Source organism: Dama dama, chromosome 1 (genome assembly GCF_033118175.1).
Source record: "Dama dama isolate Ldn47 chromosome 1, ASM3311817v1, whole genome shotgun sequence".
Taxonomy (NCBI): Eukaryota; Metazoa; Chordata; class Mammalia; order Artiodactyla; family Cervidae; genus Dama; species Dama dama.
Window position 1 is genome coordinate 81,958,730 of NC_083681.1, and position 27,875 is coordinate 81,986,604.

Genomic DNA, 27,875 nt, shown 5'->3' on the forward strand with positions numbered 1-27,875 from the left:
TCATACGCCGGTGCTCTGTGACAGACCAGAGGGGTGAGACGGGGTGGGTGATGGGAGGGAGGCTCAAGAGGGAAGGGACATATGTATACCTGTGGCTGACTCATGTTGATGTGTGGCAGAAGCCAACCCAATATTGTAAAAGAAATTATCCTCCAATTAAAAATAAATAAATTTAAAAAACCTGTGATATGTGTCAGAAGGGGAGTACTATAGACAAAAAGCAAACCCCGGCGAGGATGCTGGGAGGTTGAGCCTGAGAGTGATGTGACGTGTGACAGGTGCAGAGGCTCCCTGAGTTCTGGTAAGGGCTCTTTTAGGCTCTAGGCAGGTGGTGATCTGAGCAGACAAGCCCGCGCGGAGAAGAGAAGGGAAAGTGTCCTAGGGCAGAAGCCACAGCAGCTGACATGGCCTTTTCTGAAGCCCAGATAAGCATATCAAACTTGTCCATAAAGTCCAAAATATCTACAATCGATGTGAGGAAAGACAGCTTGCTTTTATAATCACGGCAATCATGAATTAAATAGCTCTGTGCTGGTTCTTAAAATTGGAGGATAGTTACACGCATACAGAGACTATACTCAGACTTCTTTTCCTTTTTTTCTCACCCAGATATATCTATCTGTTCAGATGACCTCATTCCTACAAATATATTTTACACTCTTGAAATGACAGCATGTAGGATTTCCACCAAACAGTAGGTTGTGTTTTCAAATACAGTGTTCACGGTCATGTTTTTTGTGACAACTTAATATGAGTAGTATTGATGTCCTACAATTTATTAAATGAATCCCTAATATTGAACAGTTAGGATGTTTTTTATTTTCTTATGACTTTAGATGGACATACAGTAGTATAGATGATTTGATTCAGTTAGTCATCCAACATCATGTTTTTGAAAATGTGCACTTTCTTATTGTTCTTTGTTAATTTACTTGGATATTTATGTATGATTTAGAAGGTCATTATTTTGTATGGTTTACTTAAAATTTGTTAAGAGGATAGATCTTGTGTTAACTGTTCTTACCACAATAAAGATTTTAAAAGTGCAGCAAGAGTATTTTTAAAACATAAAGAAAAATTCTAAAGAAATCAACTTTAAAAAGTTTAGATCATATACTTGCCAACTATAGTATCTGATTAACTCAGTTGTATATACAATATAAATGATCTTTACAGATTTATTTTTTATGGGGCCTCCTTGATAAGATATCCACTATTGCATGTTTGTTACAAGGTGATTCACTATAGCCTAGATATGGAAATGACCAAAGTGTCCACTGGGGAATGAGTGGATACAAAAAATGTGCTATATACATATAATGGAATATTGATCAAATTTAAAAAAGTGAAATCTTGTTATATGTTGACAACATTGATGAACTTTGAGGATACTATGCTAAGTAAAATAAGCAAGCTACAGAAGAATTAATACTGCATGATTTCACTTATCTGAAGTATCTAAAATAGTCAGATTCATAGAAAAAGAGAGTAGAATCATGGTTTCTAGGGGGCTGGGTACAGGGAGAGACCGCGAGTTGCCGTTCAATCGGTATAGATTTCAGTTATGCAGGAAGAGTGAGTTCTAAAGAGCTGATTTACATTATGGCTGTAGTTAACAAAACTATATCATGCACTTAAAATTTTGTTAAAAGAGTATACCTCATGCTGTGGTCTTACCACAATTAAAGAAGAGGAAAATGAGAGGAACAAAGCAATATGCAAGTCATCAATTTTCCTCGCATGGGTCATAGTTTATGGGCAGGGGTTTATAGCCAGCATCTTTCGGGTTTTGTGGCTTTCTGATTCTGGCAGAAGCAGTGAAATTCTGGGACTGGAAATTGTTCCCAGGAGCTTCACATAATGTACTTTTCTATCCATAACAGCAATTTTGGAAATCACAGAACACATAATAATAGTTAACACTTTTTGCTTAAACCAAAAAAACTAACCAATCAGTCAAATAGAATCATATTAAATGTAGTTTAAAAGGAAAGAAAAGAAAGAAAAGGAGATTATATTCCCCAAGTTCTGCCAGTAGGTGACAGTCTGAGAAAACTGCCTAACTGCAGACATGTGCTGTGTGTGCGCGTTCAATCACGTCTGACTTGTGACCCCATGGACTGCAGCCCACCAGGCTCCTCCATCCATGGGATTTTCCAGGCAAGAGTCCTGGAGTGGGTTGCCATTTCCTCCTCCAGGGGGTCTTCCCCACCCAGGGATGGAACCCATGTATCCTCCATTTTAAGGCAGATTCATTACCACTGAGCCACCTGGGAAACATGTGCTCCCCTTCATGAGAAAGGAAAGATGACTCTAGGGATGGAACAGTGAGGCTGGGGAGTGGTGCCTTGGACCGCAGGGAGTGATTCCCGGGCCCAGAGCATGGAGTTATGAGCCACAAAGGATTATTCCTGGGCCTTGAAAACTAATGGACTTTGCCCAGTTTGATTTCAGAATTGGTTGGACCCAGTAGGTCCATTTTTTCCTTTGTTTCTCTCATTTTGAATGGAAATGTCTTTAACCGTTTTGTTATGCCTGCCCCACCGTGTATGCTGGGAACAGATACCTTGTTTTCTAGTTCTAGGTCCACAGATGGAGAATTTTATCCTGGCATGTTTGTACCCTAAGTTTCATCTAGACGTTTATTTAGATAGTTTGGGTGATGATATTTGTGACTTTTGAACTAGATACTTAGTTGAGATTTTTGGACCTGAGTTAATGCTATCATGAGATGAGGCTTTGGGGGGTTTGGAAGAGGGTGAATTAATTTTGCATTTCAGATGCGTTTTAAATACAATTGTCAAAAGAAAATTTAGAGAACTTTACTTGATATGAATATTTTATAGAGCAAGAAACTCTAAGCAGAAAGGGAGACTTCAAACTGAAAGTGATTTGAAGCTCAGAGAGGCATGTTGTTGTTAATACAAGATGGCTTATACAGTGAGAATGAAGAAGTCGTTTAACTTATACAATGATCGGTTATTACAATGGGAATTTCCAGATGAAAGAGGACTTGGATAAAAGGTGTTGTACCACCTTAGGAAGATGACTTCAATTTTACTTATGATTATCAGAGACACCAGGAAATATCTAAGTAGAGTTTCACTTATATTCATGAAATAAGCTAGATTACGTTTTGCTTACATGGCCTAACTGATTTTGTCTGCTCATTGGATTTTCAAGTCTAGTCTCCATTTCATCTTATTTTAACACAATGAATTACTTACCTTCCCCTCACCCCCCAGTCCTACCCAAACCTTAGATTCATTGTATTTATGTGGCTGGGAATCAAAGATAAAGAGAAAAAAATGTACCTTTAGGTGGTAACCCTCACCCCCTCCTCAAAACCACAAATGATTTCTCATCAGAAAAATGGGAACCAAAGGGCAATGGAATGACATCTTTAAAGAGATGCAAGAAAAATGGTCATTTCTACAATTCCATATTCAGTGAAAATATTCTTAAAATTAAGATACAAATGTAGAAGACTACTTTTAGAATACCTTTAAAAATGTTGACTATTTAAAATGAAAATGAAAATGTATGATGGAATTTATAAGTAAGATGTTACAATAAGAGCACCAATATGGGGGCAGAAAATGGAATTATCCTGTTCAAAGTTTCTTACACATTTACTTCAAAGTGTTATAACAATTCTTGGTAGGCCATGATAAGAATGCAACTACAAAGTATGAAACAAAAAATATATCTAAAAAGCTGATAGAAAAAAAAATGTGTACAAATCCAAAAAGGGGCTGATGAGGAGAAACTAAGAAACAAGAGAACAGATGAATAAAATACACATGGAAATATGGTACTGTAAATTGTCCAATCAGGATTAAGAAGAAAAAGTATAAGCTATATGCTCTTGATAAGAGCCATACCTTATATATGAGGAAATACAGGTAGAAGTCAAAAGGAAGAACAATATGTACCATGAAAATGTTGATCATAAAAAAGACAATGTGGACAAATTAAGATCAGATGTAGATTTCTGGACCAGGGATGTTACCAGCAATAAAAATGAACATTGCTTAATGATAAGATGGTTAATCCATCAACAAGATATAATCATGCTAAATATATTTACATTGAATAACAGAGCTTCAGAATATAGGGAAATAAAAGAACTAGAATAAAGCAAAAATTGTCAGAACGAAAGGGAGAGATTGACAGTCGACAATCATAGTTGTGGATTTAACCTACCTCTGACAGGAATGGACAACACAAGTAGACAAAGATACATAATGATAGAGATTAGAACCGTACTGTTAGCTAGCTTAATTAAACTGACTGCACTCAGCAGCTGCAGGATACACATTCTTTTCAAAGGTGCTTGAGGCATCATAATAAAACATGTGTCATAAGACAATCAGTGATAAAAATTATAACCCAGACTCAAAATCCTGAATCTTATAGTTAGCATCCATTCCCAATTTGGACAATAGTAGACACTTTTCATTCAAAAGGCATAGAAGAGGCACAGAGTAGTCACTGTGGTCTATGGAGTCTGACTCTTTGCAGCCCCATGGACTGCCAGGCTCCTCGGTCTATGGACTTTTCCAGGCAAGAATACTGGAGTGGATTGCCATTCCCTACTTCAGGGGATCTTCCCGACTGAGGGATGGAACCTGTTTTTCTTGTCTCCTCCATTGGCAGGCAGATCCCTTCTAGTGCCACCTGGGAACATTCATAGCCGTGGAGGCCAAGAGGAGGCAGTCGGCGCCGCCCAGTCCAATGAAGAAGCCCATCTGAGTGGCGCAGCCCAGCAGTGATGGTCTTCTCCGCCTGCAGGGCGTTGGCCAGGAGGGGCACCACCGCAGCCATGTAGCCGATCTCCACTCCCGAGAGGCTGCCCGGGAAATAGTACATGGGCGTGTGGAGGCGGGCTTCGGCCTGGACGGCCACCATGATGAGGACATTCCCGGTGATGACCCGTGTATAAACCAGGCTGGCCCCAAGGAAGGCCAAGGCGCGCGGCTCTGACCTGGAGGGATAGGCCAGGAACACGAATTCCATCCACACTGAGCGATTTCCCCAGGACATTGAGTTAACAGATTTTCTCTGTCGAGAATTATTAATCCAAAGAAAGAATCAGACTAACAATACATCAGTTCATACTCTGAGCCATGATGCAATCTAATTAAGACTGGAGTTAGAAACTAGAAGAATTAAGACTTATTCTCTTTTCCCTCCCTTTTAAACAAGTTTCTTCACATAAATAGCCACAACTTCACTTCTAACTTCACTTCTAATGATGCCACTTCCCTGGTGGCTCAGATAATAAAGCATCTGCCTACAATGCAGGAGACCCGGGCTCAATCTCTGGGTTGGGAAGACTCCCCTGGAGAAGGACATGGTGACCCACTCCAGTATTCTTGCCTGGAGAATTCCATGGACAGAGGAGCCTGGTGGGCTACAGTCCATAGAGTCTGAGAGAGTTGGACACGACTGAGGGACTTCACTTTCTCACTTCTAACTGCCAAAAGTTGGCTAAATTGTGTAAGAATTTTTTGAGGAAATGTGGCAGAGAATTTTACGGAATTCAAAGCTATGTTCAGCAGATGTGGAATGAAAATTGAATTGTTCTAGTAAATTCACAAGGAAGTGTCAGGAAATTCTTGAGAGCCAGGGCTGTTGAGAACAGGAAGCATTTATTCATTCACAGGTTTACACACAACACCTCCTGAGGCATTGGCTTGGACATACACAAATGTAACACTGAAAAACTAGTGACAAGATGGAAAATGAAGGAAGAAAACCCAATGCCCAGGGGCAAAGGGCTGACACAGGCCTAAAGTTGACAGTGTCGGCAGAACCCTCAAAAGCCAAAGCTCTCCCAACTCCCGGTGTTCTATCCATGTCCAATCAGGGAGTTCTATCACAGGGCTCCTCCTGGCTTGGGGTGCCATGGGAAAACATGCGATCATAAGCTGTCAGAGAACTGAGCGCCCTTCCTGTGTGTTTAGGGATGAGTCTGAAAGACCAAGCCTGTTTCCATTTGCTTTTCCTCCCTTCTAAGAAGCTAAAGTAAAATCTAGGAAAAGCCATGTAGCTTCCTTGAAAACTTTCTAATGAAGAGTCCTAACTCTCAAAGGGCACCCATTCCATTACTTTTCCAAGACCAACTCATTCAAGAAGGTGGAAAAGGACTTCTTTGGTGGCCCAGTGGTGAAGAGTTCACTTGCCAATGCAGGGCACATGGGCTGATCCTGACTCTGGGAATGTCCCACGTGCTGTGGGCCGGCTAAGTCTGGGCACCACAACTGCTGAACCCACACGCTGCAGCCACGGAAGCCCCTGCACCCTGGAGTCTGTGCTCCGCAACAAGAGAAGCCATCACAATGGGAAGCCTGCGCCCTGCAACTAGAGGAGCCCTCACTCACCACAACGAGAGAAAAGCCCACACACAGCAACCAAAATAAATAAATAATCTTAAAAAAAGAGGGAAAAGAGGCAACATTCAACCTTAATTCAAATTTCCCTAGTTTAATATGTATTACTTACTATGAGCTTTAAAGAGAAACCGTATCCAGAAGCACCACTCTGATAAGTGCTATTCACATAAACCAGCTTAGGGTGATGAGAGATTGTCATAAATAAATGTCAAGAGCCCCTAGGGCATCAGTGACTCTGCTTTTCCAACAGTGAGCAAGCAATGTCCATTTCATTCATTCTCTTTCTCTCTTCTGAACTTCATTAATGCTTTGAATGATTTCTAATGTTACCTAGCATATTCAGCCCACTCCAGTACTCATGCCTGGGAAATCCCATGGATGGAGGAGCCTGGTAGGCTGCAGTCCATGGGGTCACTAAGAGTCGGACATGACTGAGCAACTTCACTTTCACTTTCCACTTTCATGCACTGGAGAAGGAAATGGCAACCCACTCCAGTGTTCTTGCCTGGAGAAGCCTGGTGGACTGCTGTCTATGGGGTTGCAGAGAGTTGGACACGACTGACGTGACTTAGCAGCAGCAGCAGCACATTCAACATCATATTATAACATGAGGAGGAGCAATGTGTGAGTGTGAAATTGTTTTGATTTTTAAATGATGTGATTTGAGTGATTCCATCTCCTAGTTCTGTGATATTAGGCTATATATAATGTCTTTGAGTCCCAGGTTTTTTATCTGAAAAATGGGGATAATAATTATGCTTAGTTCTTGAGATCTTAATGTAAAGTTTCTACCACCAATATCAGTCAGTAGTAATAACAACCTCATAATGGATAACCATGATTATTATTTGTAAGTTCCAGGGAAGCCATTCTCCCTTATTTATACTGTTATCTCCCACATAAACCAAGCCTAATGTTGCACAAAGATTAGCCATTTAATAAATCTTTGTTGTATGGATGAACATACTATGAAAACATGTCAGTTACCCTTTTTCCCATTTTATCTTTCACTTTTAAGATTATTTCATGATCAAAACCTTTGTATAAGAGCCCTTTATGGAAAATAATTTGGTATCCAACATTTGAGTTGCACTCTGGAGAAAATTATGTCACTCTGAAAGATAATATGTAAAAGACTTCAGCAAACATGTCTAAGGCTTGCCTACCATCTGTATTATGATACAGGGCTTTGGGATAATGATTTTTACTATAGTCAGTTACACTCATGTCATCTTAATGGTGCTCTCCAGGATCTGTAACAAAATATTTATATGATAGAGTTATCTACAGGTCATGAGTTCTTAGTGCTGGAAAAGACCTCAGAATGTGTCTAGCTCAGTCCTTTGTTAGATACTTCAATCACCTATCTGTATCTGGACGTCAGGTCACCTTAAAGTTTAGAAAATCTCATTTCCTCCTGACTCTCCTGCCCCACTGTTGGATGACCCAGTTCTCAAGCAGAAGTTTTGCCTTGTAAAGGCTGAAGCCCGCGCTTAGCTGCTCAGTCGTGTCCGACTCTTTGCGACCCATTGGACTGTTGCCCACCGGGCTTCTCTGTCCGTGGGATTCTCCAGGCAAGAATACTGGAGTGGGTTGCCATTTCCTCCTCCAGGGGATCTTCCCAACACATGGATGGAACCCTCACCTCCTCTGTCTCCTGCACTGCAGGCGGATTCTCTACCTGCTGAGTCATCCTAGCCCAACTGAAGCCCCTCCGCTCCTGTGCAACTTCTACATGTTCATGCTGTTCTACACAATGGGGCCATTTCTACATGAAACTCTAGGAATCAAAGAGCTCTTATCATGCAGTCCAGTAAATTTTCTTCCTACTTTCCTTTTTTCTGTTCCTCGCAAGGGCATGGTTTTGGTGTGTCTCACAATTTTAGCTCTGGAAATGCTCTTGTTTTAAATACCTTACTTAAAAGTGTGTTGCAGGTGACAGATCACAGAAATGGTCAACTATAAGAAGATCTGGGTATCAGCTATCTATTCACTGGCAGTCTATTTCTTTAATTTACCAACAATTAAATTAATTCACATGTTTGATTCTTTCATGATGTCATCAGACTTGGACTGATATGCAATATCTGGATACTAATATCCAGATACTAATATCTGGATACTATCTCTTTGGATACTAAAACTTTAAACATTTTTCCCCCTCAGAGAAGCAGAGCATCGTCCATTATTCCTTTAACATTGGTCCATAGCTTTAGTCTGTTGAGACTGACATTAAAAAAAAAAATACTTTGATCTGTGACTCCACCTCTTAACCATCCTTCCTACAGTCAGTCACTCACATTTTTTAAAATAGATTGATTGCCAAGCCCACATACAATAATGATCAAAATGGCACAGTTGTGCCCAAATAGTTATATAGCTTAATGAGAGAGACGGGCACTGTTAAAGAATCTGGCATATACTTGCATAAACATAGTGTATATTTATGTATATTATGACATACAGGCTTCCCAGGTGGCTCAGTGGTAAACGAATCCTGCCTGCCAGTGAAGGAGACACAAGAGACTCGGGTTTGATCCCTGGGTCGGGAAGATCCCCTGGAGAAGGAAATGGCAACCCACTCCAGTATTCTTGCCTGGAGAATCCCATGTGGGTTCCCAGACTGGTAGGTTATCGTTCATGGGGTCGCAAAGAGTCAGATAAGACTGAGCAACTTCACTTTCACTTTGGGAAAATCCCCTGGAGAAAGGAATGGCAACCCACCCCAGTATTCTTGTCTGGAAAATTCCATTGACAGAGGAGCCTGGCCGGCTCTCATTCACAGGGTTGGAAAGAGTCAGACATGGCTGAGCACACATGCACTTGAGTACATATATGTACATATAGGTAATTAAAACTGTGACTAATGTTGTAAAAAAATTAGCATGTTAATAAGATTGTGCAACACGAGACTCTGACATAGTTGTGATTAAGAGTTTCTTCAAAGTCTTCCTAGAGGATGTAATATTTAATCTTAGATCCAAAAATATAGAAATTAGGCAGGTAAAGCAGTGAGGTTCATATTGTAGACTGATGAGATAGTGAATTTAATGGTTCAAAGAGAGTGAAAGGTGTTATATCAACGTATCGTCAACTTGCTATTCCAGGTTGATACTAAATATACTGCATAAAACAGAGGCAAGATAAGAGCACTTGGCATTATCCCCAGATATCTACCTCAGGCTGGCATCTGTTCATTTAATCCACACCCATCTCAGTGCCTCCAAGTCGCATCCCATGTTACATTCTTGTTTCCTTCTTACTTCTCCAGCAAGACCAGTCCTTGTTGGCAAAAGTGTCATGAAAAACCTTGTCTGTGTGCAGTCAGGAAATACAGAAACTCTATGCTGGACTGGCTTTCCAATTGTCTAGTTAGCATAATGAGAAAAAAGGTTGGTAGATTTAGCAAAACCAGACTCGAGGTAGAATCTCAATCTATTATTGTCACCTGGGCAGATCATCTTACATTAATTTCTCTTCCTGCCTATTTAAAAGTTATAAATAATAATACTTACCTAATGGAGTTGTGATGAGATTATATGAGATAAAGTATTTAGAACACTTGGTTTGATGTATGAAACCTTTTAAATTGCATAGTAAATGTTAATTCTTCTCTCCTTTGAATCTTTTAAGGGGATGATAATAATAACTTCTTGATAGCAGAGGATTAAATGAGGTACCTTATTAGGAAAATTTTTTTCTAAATCCTTAAACTTTATCCAGATTTATATTAGTCAGTCCCTCAATATTTCTTGGACCGAGATTAGTAACTATCATTTTAACCAGAAGATTAAGCCTTCCAAGTGAATTCAGAGAGCATTGCTAAGTCATGGGCTAAAATAGTTGTGAAATACTTGAAGAGCCATTTCCTGCTTTCCTAGGCAACATCAATAAGTGTCAAGTATGTTGCAAATCTACAAGGAGGTAGAAAAAGTTTCCTTTTACCTTTAGCATGAGAAGGGAGTAAGCCAGTGCTCTCAGTTACATTCATAAAAGTCAGAACCTAGCAGGTGACATCTTATCACGTGATGAAGGCTGGAGGAAGGAGGACCAAGAGCCCAGAGAGACTGCTCAGTGGGGCTGAGAGCCCAAGAACCTTCCTAAATTAGAAACCACGGCAGTAGTAAATTACCTTTCTATCTAGGATCTTGTCTCATAAATTCCATCTCCACGAAGAAAGTGGTGTAGTGATTGCCTAGCTCCTCCCCTGTTGCTGGATAAACAGTCCAATTAAAACAGTCTCCCCACTTGGGATACCCAGTCAATGGAAGATCTGGGGTATGTTTGTCATAGTAGAGACCACTGTTAAACCCTTTATCAACATTCTCAGTGCTCCAAAATAATTTTTTGAGAGTTAGAAAGTTACATAATCAAGGTCATTTGAACCTCCTGTTCCTTGAAATGTCCTCCCACTAGATGATCACAGCTGGGTTCAGCCCAAGTGTCAAACTATCATCACCCTGGAGAATTGAGACTATATTTTGTATCTTACCTGGCTTTCATGAGACCTAGCATACTGCTCTATATTTAACAAGTTCTTAATGAATATTTACCTGAGTGAACACTTACCATAGTATCTTTCTTTAACTCTCAGTGAGCAGAGACACTCCCTTCAGTTCAGTTCAGTCGCTCAGTCGTGTCCGACTCTTTGTGACCCCATGAATCTCATCATGCCAGGCCTCTCTGTCCATCACCAACTCCTGGAGTTTACTCAAATCCATGCCCATCGAGTTGGTGATGCCACCCAGCCATCTCATTCTCTGTCGTCCCCTTCTCCTCCTGCCCCCAACCCCTCCCAGCATCAGGGTCTTTTCAAATGAGTCAGCTCTTTGCATGAGGTGGCCAAAGTATTGAAGTTTCAGCTTCAACATCAGTCCTTCCAATGAACACCCAGGACTGATCTCCTTTACGATGGACTGGTTGGATCTCCTTGCAGTCCGAGGGACTCTCAAGAGTCTTCACCAACACCACAGTTCAAAAGCATCAACTTTTCGGCCCTCAGCCTTCTTCACAGTCCAACTCTCACATCCATACATGACCACTGGAAAACCATAGCCTTGACTAGATGGACCTTTGTTGGCAATGTAATGTCTCTGTTTTTTAATATGCTGTCCAGGTTGGTCATCACTTTCCTTCCAAAGGGTAAGCGTCTTTTAATTTCATGGTTGCAATCACCATCTGCAGTGATTTTGGAGCCCCCAAAAATAAAGTCTGACACTGTTCCCACTGTTTCCCCATCTATTTGCCATGAAGTGATGGGACCAGATGCCATGATCTTAGTTTTCTGAATGTTGAGCTTTAAGCCAATGTTTTCACTCTCTTCTTTCACTTTCATCAAGAGGCTTTTTAGTTCCTCTTCATTTTCTGCCATAAGGGTGGTGTCATCTGCATACCTGAGGTTATGGATATTTCTCCTGGCACTCCCTTAGGTCTTAGCAAATAAGCTTATTCCTTGAAAAAATGTTGCTTGGTCATATGTATACAAGTGTTTAAATATCTGTGTGTGAATGTATGATTCCATGTGCCCCATTTATTCAAGGGCAGGTACTCTGCATGGGTCTGGTGTGTGTACATGTGCGCGCGTGTGTGTGTGTGTTTCTGTAGGACAGTCAGATCTCAACAGCCATACGGGCTGAGCTACCTGAGTCACTGAGCTACTCAGTGACTTTTGAGGTATCTTTTGTGCCAAGGATGGCAATAATTACAACAGCTAAGTCTTATGTTGTACTTATTAATATATTTCACACACTTTGCATGTATTAACTCATTTTATCATCACAACAATTCTAAGAAGCAGGTACTATTGGTATTCCATTTACATATTATGAAATGAGAGGACTCAGTTGTGTCCAAGTCTTTGTGACCCCACGGACTGTAGCCCACCAGGCTCCTCTGTCCGTGGGATTCTCCAGGCAAGAATACTGGAGTGGGTTGCCATTTCCTCCTCCAGGGGATCTTCCCGACCCAGGGAATGAACCCAGGTCTCCCACATTGCAGGCAGACTCTTTCCCAGCTGAGCCACCAGGAAAGCCACTTACATATTATATTATTATACTATTTAATCCTTATAAGAACTCTGCAGAGTGAGTGCTAACCCTATTTAATAGGTGAAAGTCAAAGGTAAAAGACTGACAGAATTTGAGTAATTTGTGAAAGGAGATTCAGCAAGCAGCTGAGGTGAAGTTTGCTTAACCCTAAAGAATATATTTTCTTTTTTTCCTTTTCTTCAAGCATCATCCAGCCACACTGCTCTGTTACCTCTTAGTAAGAGTAAAACCTGGCTCTTGGGCTCAGGATGGGGGACACGTGTACACCCGTGGCTGACTCGTGTCAAGGTATGGCAAAAGCCACTACAATATTGTACAGTAATTAGCCTCCGATTAAAGTAAATAAATTAATTAAAAAAATACTGGGGTGGGTAGCCTTTTCCCTTCTCCAGGGGATCTTCCCAGCCCAGGGATCAAACCCAGGCCTCACACATTGCAGGGGGATTCTTTGCCAGTTGAGCCACAAGGGAAGCCCAAGAATACAGGAGTGGGTAGCCTATCCCTTCTCCAGAGGATCTTCCGGACCCAGGAATTGAACCAGGGTCTCCTGCATTGCAGGTGGATTCTTTGCCAACTGAGCTATGAGGGAAGTCCAATAAGAGAGTTGCATCATATAAACTCTAAGGACATGTGGTGTTTGATAGTCTTTGTGCGAGTTTGTCTGCCCTGAGTGATTGTTATGTAATAGTCTTAGGTGCAGTTTTTTTCTTGCATTGTACCTTCCCAAGTAAGTTGTAGGAGCTTGAGGAGCAGGGCCACATGTATTGTGAGTTGTGTGCATGCAGTGGTGACGTACTGTTTGGCATTGGGTTTTCTTGCTAGTTTACTTCCCACTTCTGCCAACACATTGCCTGAAAGCACCCACCTACACGATACTTTCTCTGACTTTTGTGGAATTGTGATAAAGCTTTCACTGTATATCACTGCCATTTGAACTGTCATTTTGTGAAGGTAGTATATAAAATAAAATTAACTTTAAGACTTCTGAAAAAAAAAACACCGGGCTTTCATGTCAAAGATGAACCATAATGTTGTCCACAAGGCTGTATGACGCCTGCCCCGACTAATTTCCAGCCTCTTCCTGGTTCTTCGCTCCAGCGACGGTGTGTTTGTCGCAGCCCCTCCTCACCACGCTTCCTCCCAGCCACCGGGCCTCTGCACACGCTCTTTACTTTGCTGGGACCCCCTCTTCTCTTTTCTCTTTTATAAATGGGATCGGAATGGGGAACACATGTAAATCCATGGCTGATTCATGTCAATGTATGACAGAAACCACTACAATATTGTAAAGTAATTAGCCTCCAACTAATAACAATAAATGGGGAAAAAAATAAAAAATAAATGAGCTCCTCTTATCCTTCGTCTCAGTTTCATGAAAATTTCTCAGGGAAGGTTTCCCTGACCTTGGTAGCGTCAGGGTCAAGAGCACTTTTTGGGAGGTTCCTTTTTGTAATCTCCAGTATCCATCCATCACTGCAACTATCGCTGCTATACATTTATGGATTAGCTTCTATTTCCACCGGTCATGTGTAAGCTCAAAGAGGGCAAAGGCTGAGTCTCCTTTTCTCCAACTTGTAAGCATACTGTGTCTATAATGAACGGTGTTTTCAGCCTAGGTGCTGTTGACAACTTGGGCTGGATGACTTGCTGTGAGGGGCTGTCCTGCATGCTGCAGGACATTTCACAGTATCCTGGATCCTCCTCCCTGGGTGACAGTGCGCTAGCTTCTGCTCTGTTTACGATAACCAAAGCTTTCTCCAGACTTTATAAACGTTTCCCTGGGAGCCTCAGTTTCCCTCAGTTGAGTCCCTTTGGGCTAGGCATATGGAAGGTGCTCAAAACTATTTGTTGTTGGGGCTTCCCTGGCAGCCCCATGGTTAATACACCACACTTCCAACACGCGGGGCATAAGTTCCATCCCTGGTCAGGGAACTAAGATCCCACGTGACACAGAGAGTGGCCCCAAACCCCTCAACTCTTTGTTGGATACTTGAATAAATAGCCCAAGTCTCCCAGGACTGGAACTCTATGGGAATGAAATTTTCAACTTGATAAAGATTGAGAGGTTAGTATATGAACCCTGAATTGTAGCTAACTGAGCCGTATGTGGAATATGTCTTTCTATCCACCTAAGATTGATTTTCCTCACTGTTGTAAAGATACTTGAGTTAAAATCAGAGCACCTTCTTCTCCATGCATTTCTAAGGAAGCATCAGTTCTTTCTTACCAACTCTTCATTTTGAGTAACATAGGTTAACTTCTGCCTGGAAGTTTTCTTCAGAAGTAAGGTAACAGACTCACAGACATAGAGAGCAGACGTGAGGTTGCCGAGAGGGAGGAGAGGAGGGAGAGGAATGGACTCGGAATTTGGGGCTGGTAGATGAAAACTATTGCATTTTAGAGTGGATCAACAATAAGGTCCTAACGTATAGCACAGGGAACTATTTTCAGTATCCTGTGATAAACTATAGCGGAAAAGAATATTAAAAAAGAATATGTGAAAATAGAAGTAAGTTGTCTGTGTGGATCCTTGTTTGGGGGGACTGAGGGAACAAGTGAACGGTTCTACAGCTAAAAATTCAAGGCACATCTAGTGTAAGGGGAGGTTGGACAGGGGACTTATGACTGAACTTACACACACACACACACACACACACACTCATTCATGCCATATAGCTGACCACAGAAAAATAGAAACTGCTTAGACTTTGGGATGGTCTTGACCTGGGTTTGCATCCTGATTCCAGCCATTGGCTGTCTGTCAGAGCCTGGGTACACTGTTGGAACCATTGCCCCCAATCCCCAATTCCCATTCATTAACCCTCAGGGGAAAAACACTTGGAATAGATGAAGGAAATGCACATATTTGATTACCTAAGAATGTGTTTCCCGTGTCCCATATTTTATCAAGAAACTATTAGGAAACACTGTAATGATGGACCAAGCACTGCATGGAATGAGGAATTTGTTGCTGGAATAACTCTACTTCTCTTCCCTGATTTTCAGGGACTGGATTTAATTAATCCCAAAGGGAATTTGGGTGAAGAAGTAAAGCTTACTGGTATACTTTCCTTCAAGAAAACTATTTTTAAAGAGCAACTTAAAAAAAATTCAAGACTGTGAGTGGGGATATAAATTAATGCAGAAAAATTCCTTGTGGAATTCCTACACATGCCATCTTTCAGGAACTTTCATGTCCTAGCTGAGACAAGCACAAAGTAAAAGTAATGACTTCAGAGAGAGGCTTAGCAGAGGATCACTGGGGATGTGACCTCAACAGCTGAACCCTCGGGACTATCAACGATAACTGAGGAACATCCGTAAGACTGAAGATAAGTAGGCTCTGCTATCTCAGTGTGGGTCAATATGAAAAGAAGATTGGTTTGCACATCTTTGATATGTAAATGAGTTTACGGAGAGTCACTGGATATTTGTTTCAAAAGGATATTGGTCATTCTTTATAGAGGTTCTGATTGGGTGGCATTCGGTAGGGGATGTTGGGAGCAACACTCTCTCCAATTACTGCTGGTGATTCTGATGCAGGAATCCAGCTGACAGCGCCCTTAGAGATACATTGCTCTGGAGGAACTCAGGCTTGTGTCAGAACCTATGTCTGCTTATTTCATTATTTTGTATTAGGCATTTTTAAAGAGCTTTCTGATAGCCAAAATACATGTCCGTGTTTAAGGAATTCTCTGTCCACGGCACCTGGTACAGTGGGTACTTTACTGGGACGAGGCGGGACATGCCCGTCTTTGTATTCCATGATCGTACGGCTCAGCTTTGGGTGAGTCTGTGCGGACTAGACTGCCTGCTATCATCATTTTGTTTTCATTTATTTTTATTAGTTGGAGGCTAATTACTTTACAATATTGTAGTGGGTTCTGTCATACATTGACATGAATCAGCCATGGATTTACATGAATTCCCCATCCCGATCCCCCCTCCCACCTCCCTCTCTACCCAATCCCTCTGGGTCCTCCCAGTGCACCCGGCCCGAGCACTTGTCTCATGCATCCAACCTGGGCTGGTGATCTGTTTCACTATAGATAATACACGTTTCGATGCTGTTCTCTCAAAACATCCCACCCTCGCCTTCTCCCACAGAGTCCAAAAGTCTGCTATCATCATTTTACTTCTCTTTTTAAAAAAGTTTTATTTTATATTGGAGAGACCAGGGTTTGATCCCTGGGTGGGGAAGATCCCTTGGAGGAGGGCATGGCAACCCACTCCAGTATTCTTCCCTGGAGAGTCCCATGGACAGAGGAGCCTGGTTGGCTGCAGTCCACAGGGTTTCAGAGTCGGACACGACTGAGCAACTAACAATGTTGTGTTAGTTTCAGTTGCAGAGCAAAGTGATTCAGTTACACACACACACACACACACACACACACACACACACACACATGTATATATATTATATATACACTTATCTATTCTTTTTCAAGTTCTTTTCCCATTTGGGTTATTACAGAATCTTGAGCAGAATTCCTTGTTGTATACAGTAGGTCCTTGTTGCTTATCCATTTAAAATATACAGTATCTATATGTCAATCCCAAACTTCCAATTGGTCCCTCACCACCACCTTTCCCCTGTTGCTGGGAAAGATTGAGGACAGGAGAAGGGGATGACTGAGGCTGAGATGGTTGGATGGCATCACCAACCTGATGGACATGAATTGGAGTGGACTCCGGGGTGATGGACAGGGAGGCCTGGCATGCTGCGGTCCACGGGGTTGCAAAGAGTCAGACATGACTGAGTGAATGAACTGAATATCCCACTGTGTATATCTGCCATATCTTCCTTATCCATTCCTCTGTTGATAGTTGTTTAGGTTGCTTTCCTGACTTGGTTATCGTCAACAGTGCTGAAATAGGCATTGGGGTGCTGGTACACTTCTGAACCATGGTTTTCTCCAGACATATGCCCAGGAGTGGGATCCTCACACGACTCCCACGTGCCAGGCCAGGCACTGCCAGGGTATTTCGGATATGCTCTCAAAATGATTAAATTAAAAGCATTTGTTTTGAAAACCAAGCTTCAGTTTCTTGGAAAGCATGCATGTGAATTACCTGGGGGAAAATACTTATGTCATCATTCTGATTTTGCCTGACTTTTACTGCATTTCAACATGCGTCCAACATTTGTCAAGTTCATCTTGTGGGCAGGACACTGGGCAACATGAAGAATGGATGCCAATGTGACTGTGGCGTGCCTTCAAATGATCACCTCTTAGTGATAAACAACGTGTTTAAGGAGTGCCAAGGATGAAGACATCAGTCCTGACTCCAAGGGGGCATCTGAACCCTGGGGTTTGAGGAACGTCCTGCGTCTCGTACTTCTTCAAGGAGGCGTTCATTCCTGGATTTCAGTATATTCATCTGTCTTGCTTTGCAATCATTTAAATTGATAAAAAACAAAGAGGTCTGTTGATTCTAGATTCTCTAATGTCTGAAGGACTGGAATTTGTTATCTTAGGAACTAGACTGTGACTCGATGAAAACTCTCTATAAACTAGTAAATCTTCATAACTTAAAAATTATGCATGCTTTAATATCAAACTCTAAACTGGCTTCAAAATTGCATGCAGATATATCTCCTTCCACCCCCCAACCTCCACTACTCATCCACCCAGAGGTATTAAAAAGTATAATTATTTGTTATTCTAGGATATCCTTGATGAAATCCTCCTTTATAGACCCAAGCCTTCCCTCACTCTCATTGCCAACCACATATTCCTGGATTTTTTTCCCCCTTTATTTCAGGAAAAAATACAGATGCACATTATTAGTGTTTTCTTTTCTGCTTCAGTATATCTCATCAAATCTGCATTCACTTTTGTCAAAATATTATTGTAAGAAATGTAATGCTTGCAGAAGTCCCATGAAAAATCTGGACAGCAAATAGCTTATTAAATGTGGCCAAAATGAGACAATGAGGTTATGATTGGGAGTTTTTTTTTTTTTAATTTTATCACCAATTGTATCTGATGCAGATGTTTTTATAAATGGAGCACAAAGCCTCCCCTCTGTAAAGTAGATATCCAGTTATGGCAAAATCCTTTGTGTCTCCTTCCCCCCAGAATGCATATCCAATTCTGCTTAAAAATATGAAAGGTGATTATCTCACAGTTAATAGTCAGCAACTCTAAAGTTATATCATATTCTTCAAGTAGAGAATAAAGAGCTAAGAAATCACTTTTAAAATCTAATATCCAAGTCCCTCGAAGGTTGGAAATTTCTGTTTGATTAGTTTTAAGGAAACAAAGCTAATTTTAGCTTGGAGGAGGAGTGATTCTTGATTTAGTTCAGTTCAGTTCAGTTCAGTCTGTCAGTCGTGTCCAACTCTGCGACCCCATGAACCTCAGCACGCCAGGCCTCCCTGTCCATCACCAACTCCCAGAGTTTACTCAAACTCATATCCATTGAGTCGGTGATGCCATCCAACCATCTCACCCTCTATCATCCCCTTCTCCTCCTGCCCCCAATCCCTCCCAGCATCAGGGTCTTTTCAAATGAGTCAGCTCTTCACATCAGGTGGCCAAAGTATTGGAGTATCAGCTTCAGCATCAGTCCGTCCAATGAACACCCAGGACTGACCTCCTTTAGGATGGACTGGTTGGATCTCCTTGCAGTCCAAGGGACTCTCAAGAGTCTTCTCCAACACCACAGTTCAAAAGCATCAATTCTTTGGCTCTCAGTTTTCTTTATAGTCCAACTCTCACATCCATACATGACTACTGGAAAAACCATAGCCTTGACTAGATGGACCTTTGTTAACAAACTAATGTCTCTGCTTTTTAATATGCTATCTAGGTTGGTCATAACTTTCCTTCCAATGAGTAAGTGTCTTTTAATTTCATGGCTGCAATCACCATCTGCAGTGATTTTGGAGCCCTGAAAAATAAAGTCTTGATTTAGGCAAGCACTTAATTCAGATATACAGTTTCTCTTGAGATATCAGTTGATCTAGCAATGATGGAGAGAGGTGATTTCTAGTCAAAGAGTCTAAATGGGATGCTTTGACATATTTCTGCTTTCAGGCAACCTGCTTTCCTGTTGGGAGCCTGGAATTTTGATAGTTGTGGTTTATCATATAAGCGTAGCATGTCTGTGTGACCAGCCCCAGATTAAACACTAGGGCTATGAGTCTCTAATGGGCTTCCCCGGAAGAAGCATTGCACACATGTTGCTGCCTTTAGCCTCTATAGAAGGAAGTGTTCTCTGTAGGACTCCGTCAGGAAGGACACGGGAAGCCTGCATGGTTATGCCCTTTCTGATTCTACTGAATATCCTGTTGACTCTGACAGATGTTAGCCATGGGTACAGTTATAAGCTAAGTCTTATGAGTCCTTCTAGCAAAGCACCAAACATCTGGCTGATCACTGGGCCACTGACACATATTATGACCTCTAAGCAGTCAGTCTTCTTCTTTCTTGATTTTGGAGAACGGGAGTGTTTTATTCTCACATTCAAATTTAGAACTACAAAGGTTTTACCTCTATCTGTATTTCCTTTCCAGGATTCTATGATACAAACATAATTACTGCTTTGTTTTATTCCTCAATGTACTTAATAGTCTCTATAACAACATAGATTTTCAACTACTTTTCTTGCTTTTAGTCCCACTCCAAATTTTCGGAAGTACCTGAGGGTTCCAATTACTGTGCTCATCCAAATTTTCTGCAATCAAGATTTCTTTTTATTGTGTTCTTTCCTTATAAGCTGATAGGTATTAATACTTTCTCTCTTCTACTAACTTGTTTACAAATTATCTGTTTGTCTTACATTTTCCAAAAAGCATATTTATTTGCTGCTTGCCCTCATCTGTGCTCATTATCCTAGGGCTTATGCTTATTTTGCTCCTTTAATGTTTTTCCATAGGGTTTCAGGGAGAAAGTATAGATTACCTTTTACCTGTTTACAGAATGCAACACTGATCAGCAAAACAAACCAGACACAAAAGAGTATGTACTACATGCAACAGTCAAGATTCAGGCTGGAGATAGAAACCAGGCTAATAACTGGAACAGGGAAAACTTAATATAAAAATAATTATTAGTCTAGTAATAGGGGATTATCTGGTAAAAAGGGCAAAGGGAACTTTAAAACAGGAATCAAATATAAAAGGAGTATCCATTACTTCTAGAGTTGAGGCCAAAGAATCAAGAAATATATGCTTTTGTTATTGCTTTGTTGTTAAGTTGTGTCCGGCTCTTTTGCAACCCCATGAGCTGTAGTCCATCAGGCTCCTGTGTCCAAGGGGTTCTCCAGGCAAGCACGCTGGAGTGGGTTGCCATTTCCTTCTCCAGGGGATCTTCCTGGCCCAAGAATTGAACCTGCATCTCTTGCAATGCAAGTAGATTCTTTACCATCTGAGCCACCATGGAAGCCCCCAGGAAGAGATGTGTGTGTGTGTGTAAAATGATGTTTACTTTTGGTGCAGACGGGACAGAGGGTGACAGGGGTCACCGTGTACATGGACATGTATTACCTATTTACAGATGGAAAAGAGAAAAGAAATCCCTACTTGTCTGGTGACAAGAAAGGCACATGAAGACTTAGAACCCCCGGGACTCACCGGGTTAGGGGCGGGTGGCTGAGGGGTCTGAGCGGCTGATTCGCTTTGCTGTCCAGTAGAAACTAACACAACATTGTGGAGGAACTAAACGCCAGTAAAAGTTTAAAAACTCCACGCATTGTACTCCCACTTAAAACTCCCCTTATGTGGATGCCAAAAGGCCCACATCACTGGAAAAAGAATCAAAGAAGAAACAAATCTAGGAAGGCATCCCCCCACCCCCAAGGCTGAGATTCTGACCTACCTGGAGAGGATGTGACTGTAGCCTTCTGGAAAGTTTGAGAAGTTTGCTGAAGTCACAGAAGCATACTCTTTGAAATACAGGGAAACTCTTTGGGAAGCTGTCCACTGAGGCACTGGTGATACTTGCTAGGAAACCAGCTGGGATGTTGGGGAAAAACTCAATGCAAAACCATCCTTTAGACTTCTGGCAAGAGTCACTGGAACGGGAGTGTCTATGGGTGTCCCACCCAAAACTGGAGCCTTGACTTGTAGGGATGGAACAGAAAAGCCCACCAGAGGGCTTCCCTGGTGACTCAGTGGTAACGAGTCCACTTGGCCGTGCGGGAGATGCAGCAGGTTCACTCCCTGGGGCGAGAGGATCCCCTGGGAGAGGACACGGCAACCCACTCCAATGCTCTCGCTGGGAAAATCTCATGGGAAGAAAAGCCTAGCGGGCTACAGTCCAGGGGGTCACTCCGAGTCAGACACGGCTGAGCACCAGCAGAGCAGAGGCTGCCAGAACCAGGAAGGATGCTGCTTCTTCCCAACATGACTCTCTAATGAAACTCTCTACAGAGGACGCTCCGTATCGGGCCAGTTAGCAAAGCGGCCGTGGTACATCATGAAGCAGAAGAGAAAAGTAATTAGCCTCCAACTAATAAAAATAAATGGAAAAAAAAGAAAAAAAAAAAAGAATGACTGAATACAGGCTTCAAACAAAATTAAAAACAATAATAAAAATTAAAAAAAAAGAGTGAATTTGGAGCTGAGAGGCAAGAGCTTGATAACCGTTGCATTGTTTACTCCAAATTATGAAGTTCAAGAACTGGTAAAACTATTCCATGAGAAGAAGTTTATAAATAGTGGTTGCCTCTGAAGTAGAGAATTGACTAGAAAGAAGCACAAAGCAACTTTCTGTATTATCTTGGGCTGAGCCAAGTTTACACAGCTGGATATACTTACCACAGTTCATTGAGTCCTGCAGCTTTAAATGTGTGCATTTTATGGCAAAGATGCTATCTCCCAGTAAAGGACCATTAACCCAAACTAATAGAAATGCAGGACTTCTGTCTACAAAAGTATGTAACTTCACTGAAAGATAGTGGTTAAAATCTGAGTACATGAAAAAGTATGCCATGGTCATGGATCATAATAAACTATTTTTAAAGATATGACTTCTGAAATTGATTTGCAGATGCATCACAATCTGAATAAAAATTCCAGGAGGAGTGTGTGTATGTATGTGTGTATGTGGGTGTGTGCATGTGTGTGTGAGTGAGAGAAAGACAGAGAGAGGCAGGTACTTGACAAGTTGATCTTAAAATCTTAAGGATTTCTGAAGGACCAAGAATAGCTCATACATTCTTGAAGAAAAACCTGATGAGTTGGCTTGCTCTACTTTATATTAGGCGTTACTGTGAATCCACAGGGATTAAGAGAATGTGATTTTGATGCAGAGATAGATGAAAAGTTTATTCCTAAGTTACCTCAAGGCACTGGCTATACTTCTCATTGAGTATTCCCTTCCAGACTAACGGGATTTGGTTGTAAAACTGCTGCGATTTGAGAGTGAAGGACAGAGGAAAGGAGTGACAGAAGCACAGATAAAGACCCACGGATAATCACTAAGAAGACAGTTGAGCTAAAGCATCTTCAAGACTAGTTTAGAAAGTCAGTCCAAATAAGCTTCGTATGCACGCCTGCTAAGTCGATTCAGTCGTGTCCCACTCTGACCCCACGGACTGTAGCCCACCAGGCTCCTCTGTCATGGGATTCTCCAGGCAAGAATACTGGAGTGGGTTGCCAGGCCCTCCTCCAGGGGATCTTCTTGACCCAGGGATTGAGCTCGTGTCTCTATGTCTCCTGCATTGGCAGGCAGGTTCTTTACCACTAGTGCCGCCTGGGAAGCTTCACAAGGTACAGTAATTTAGGTAAGAGTCAATGATACACACACCAGAAGACTTGGGACAAGGAAAATGATAAGAAGCAGAATTTAGAGCCAGGAGGCACTGATATACAGTCAGAGAGCCTGTTAGTTATGTGTTTATGGCCCCATCTCTAGACAGAGGAAGTGCTTTTCAGACATTTATGATCGTAGGTGTCTAGTTTATCCAGAGAAAAAGAATCCTAGGGCACCTATGATGATTGATAAAATATAGGCTTTATGAGGACCTAATATAAAAAAATACCTCCAGGCAGACACAGGCATGCTTTCTTCCATGATTCTATTGTACTATGTAATTTTGATGGCTAATGATTCTATGAAAAGACTCTTGTTAACCAGACACATGAGTTTGCCAAGTGATTTTTGTTAAGCAGGTAAACCTCATCCTTTATTATATGTCTGGATGATGGGGGACTGGAGCTACTCAATAATTTGGAATCAATCCTTCAATGACGTTTCTCCACTGGCCTTATAATTCATCCTTTCTTTCTTGACTTACCTATTTTGAGTTATAAGTTAATGAGAAATATGATTCATGACATCAAATGTCACACTGAAATGTAATTGAAAACCTTACCTTCTCCTTCCTTCCCTGCTTCCCTCCCCCTACCATTTTACATTCTTCTCAACACCCAGAAAAATGTTGCAGATGAAAGTGATGCATGATATCTTCAGAGGATAGGAGGAGAATGCCTTACACTTTACAAAATGTAAAGTCCTTCTCACTATTTCTATGTCACATTATATTAAAATAATTATTCTAATTTTAGGAAATCATCAAGGATTTGAAGAGAAAAAAGGAAACATTAAAGATAAAACTATCAATACAGGGATATATAAAAGATAGAAGAGCATTCTTGCAGGAATGGAAGATTTAAGCTAAATAAATAGTTTGCAACATGTGATATCACTGTCTTGTAGATCACAAGTGATTAAATGGTAGTAATTTCACATGGTTCAAGCTAATGCATGAACATCAGATTCTTTATGAAAATGCTTTCCAACAGTTATTTTTTTCTGAATTAAAAATAATAGGTTTGTAATATAGGAAGCGTAGAAAAAGATAAAGATGGAGAGTGAATATAATGAAGATATCCATTATCCCTCAAACTGGAGATGACCATAGTTAACATTTTGGTACATTTATGCCCACTTTTTCCTCAAATGTGTACATGGCGTATTTTTCAAATGTTGAATCATGTTGTAGAAGCAGTTTTACAGCTTTCGCCAATTGTAAGTGTTAAGATCGCCTCTGAAGTTGGAATCTGGGTTCAAATCCCAACTCTGCCACTCATGAATTGTCTGACATCTACCAGTTATCTACTCTCTTTGATTCAGTTTTATCCTTGGAAAATGAGGAAAGACATTTAAATTCTACCCCAAATTAAGATGGTTCTTGAGGACACAAGTCCAGCACCTCCTCCATCTGCCGACTTTTACGGATAGACAGGTAGATTGAGATGGAGAGGGGTAGGGAGAGGCAGAAAGGAAGAGAGAGAGAGAGAGAGAGAGAGAGTCCCCTAGCACAGATTCTGGTAGATAGAAAGCACTCAATGTTAGCCGTTACCAACAACTAGCATTTGAAAACATATTTCAAGGCTACATAATATTATCTCAGAAGTAATTGTTTAACCAATCCTTTATTACGGGGAAGCTGAATTGCTAATGTATCTTCATTGTTATTTCTAATATGCTAACAACCAACTTCTGTTCTGATTATTATCTTTTGGCCCCAGTTCTCAAGGTCCTTCTGTGCTCCAGTCTGTCCCCACAGGCTAACTTCTGTGGACTGAATCACTCAGTCTCTCTGCCTTCCTGCTTCCAGATGGATCAGCCAATGGGAGAAAAGGCAAGAGGCGGGAGGGCCCGGGCAGCCAGAGGGTTAAGGGTTTATCTCCCTGCTCTTTCCCGGCATGGCCTTTATTCTATAATAGGCTTTTCCCCTGAGACCACAGTTCCACCAAGGGTCTCTTTTCAACAAATCTTGTTCTTATTGGGCTCAGATAACACTGTATCATCCTTTTGACTTTTAGGTGTAGGGGTGATAATGGCTTCCTGCTCTTGCTAGTATGTAAGTGCCTTGACTACAGTTATTGGTTCCCTTACTCATATGTCTCCATATAATCAGAATATTTTTTTTTTCAGTTAAAATCTATTGAATGGGCCACTGCTTCCAACTGATGCCTGGATATTGCCTTGTAAGTACCACTCTGTGTTAATTTATGACGATTTGCTTATATATTTCATTCATAGAAATTGCTGAGTCAGGACATCCCTGGTGGTCCACTGGCTGGGACTCCTTGCTCCCAATTCAGGGGCCCCAGTTCCATCCCTGATCAGAGAACTAGATCACACATGCACAGTTAAACAAAGGAAAGATTCTGCATGCTGCAAATAAAGATCCTGCATACCCCAATGAAGATCTAAGATCCCGTGTGCTGCAACTAAGACCCAGCACAACCATATAAGCTAAAGAAAAAAAAAAAAAAGAAAAAGGAAAGAAATTACTGAGTCAAATGGCAAAAACATTTTAAAGGTCCCTGGTACACATAGCTAAATAGTGTCCAAACACTGTGCCCTCTTAAAAGACAGTTTTAACATCAACTGAGAGAAATCCCTGTTGCATGGGAATTTGCATAAACTGGAACCTAATCCTTGTCTGAGAGGTAAGACCCTCTCCTAGTTTTTTAGTTCAGTCGCTCAGTCGTGTCCGACTCTTTGCAACCCCATGGACCGCAGCACGCCAGGCCTCCCTGTCCATCACCAACTCCCAGAGTTTCCTAAAACTCACGTCCATCCAGTCCATGATGTCATCCAACCATCTCATCCTCTGTCGTCCCCTTCTCCTCCTGCCCTCAATCTTTCCCAGCATCAGGGTCTTTTCCAATGAGTCAGCTCTTCGCATCAGGTGGCCAAAGTATTGCAGCTTCAGCTTCAACGTCAGTCCTTCCAGTGAACATTCAGGGTTGATCTCCTCTAGCGTGGACTGGCTTTTCTGGGGGAGGCAATTCCTGGGAAGGACTCTGGCTGTGGCCCTTTCCATCTCACGGTTCCTCAGGGTGTAGACAAGCGGGGTCAGCAGTGCGGTCCCCAGCGCGTACACCAGGCAGACGCACTGATCCTGCTCGGGGCGGTAGCTGGAGCCGGGCCGCAGGTACCTGAAGGCGCAGCAGCCGTCCTGCAGCAGGACCACCGCGAGCTGGGAGGAGCAGGTGGAGAAGGCCCGGCGGCGGCCCGCGGCCGAGGGGCCCGGAGCACCGCGGCCGCCATGGAGGCGTGGGAGGCGGCGATCAGGAGGACAGGCCCCGCGATGGCCAGTGTGGCCGCCACCAGCACCGACTGTTCATGCCTGTGGCTCTGGGCGCAAACGAGATGCATCACGGGGGGCACGTCGCAGTAAAAGCGCTGAATGCCCCGAGCGGGGCAGAAGGGCAGAGAGAAGACAGAGGCCGCCAGCTGGAAGGACAGGCAGAGGCCGAGGACCACGGAGGCCGCCACCAAGCGGGCACAGAGCATCCCGGGCATGATGAGAGGGTCCTGCAGGGGGTGGCAGACGGCAGCGTGGCGGTCGTAGGCCGTGGAGGCCAAGAGGAGGCAGTCGGCGCCGCCCAGTCCGATGAAGAAGCCCATCTGAGTGGCGCAGCCCAGCAGTGATGGTCTTCTCCGCCTGCAGGGCGTTGGCCAGGAGGGGCACCACCGCAGCCGTGTAGCCGATCTCCACTCCCGAGAGGCTGCCCGGGAAATAGTACATGGGCGTGCGGAGGCGGGCTTCGGCCTGGACGGCCACCATGATGAGGACATTCCCGGTGATGACCCATGTGTAAACCAGGCTGGCCCCAAGGAAGGCCAAGGCGCGCGGCTCTGGCTTGGAGGGATAGGCCAGGAACACGAATTCCATCCACACTGAGTGATTTCCCCAGGACATTGAGTTAACAGATTTTCTCTGTTGAGAAATATTAATCCAAAGAAAGAAGCAGACTAACAATACATCAGTTCATACTCCCATGATGTATGATGTAATCTACTTCATGATGCAGTCTAAGATTAGATTACATGAACCATGATGCAATCTAAGACTGAGTTAAAAACGAGAAGAATTAAGACTTACTCTCTTTTTCCTCCCCCTTTTAACAAGTTTCTTCACATAAATATCTACAATTATGCTCCTAACTGCCAAAAGTTGGGCTAAATTGTGTAAGAATTTTTTGAGGAAAAGAGTCAGAGGAAGTTTGTGGAATTTCAAACTGTTTTCAGTAGAAGTGGAACGAAGATTATTTAAGTTAACTCCCAAGAAATGGTCAACAACTTTTAAAGTTCAGAGATTATGAAGGGGAGGGAGGAAGCTATTCATCATTTAATTCATTTATATTTATACTCAGTACTTCCTAAGACATTCAGTTGGAGATATATGGGTACGATATTCAAAAGTTCATGATATGGAGTGAAATATATGTAAAAAGATTGTAATAGTAGATAGAGTCATAAGAAATGTATAAATTAGATAATTAAGTTTTATAGATAGAATGCATTTTCAATTTTGGGAGTCAGTCAAGACTTCATGGGAGAGAAAGCATGTAAGGGTGATTAAGGAAAGGAAATTTATGGAAAACACAATTTAAAATTGTAGAAATGGGAGGGTCATGAGAAACTGAGTCATCCTGGCTGGCGTGTAAGATGCTACA

At 42.1% G+C, this 27,875-nt stretch overlaps 1 protein-coding gene across 1 annotated transcript; it reads right to left on the bottom strand.

Moving 5' to 3' along the window:
- Nucleotides 1–27,118, bottom strand: LOC133074112 (olfactory receptor 10W1-like). Its single transcript, XM_061168076.1, is given in 5 exon segments — nucleotides 1–15; nucleotides 4,681–5,024; nucleotides 26,152–26,439; nucleotides 26,442–26,842; nucleotides 26,844–27,118. Coding segments are annotated over 5 exon segments (1,323 nt in total).
- Nucleotides 27,119–27,875: the final 757 nt, after the last annotated feature.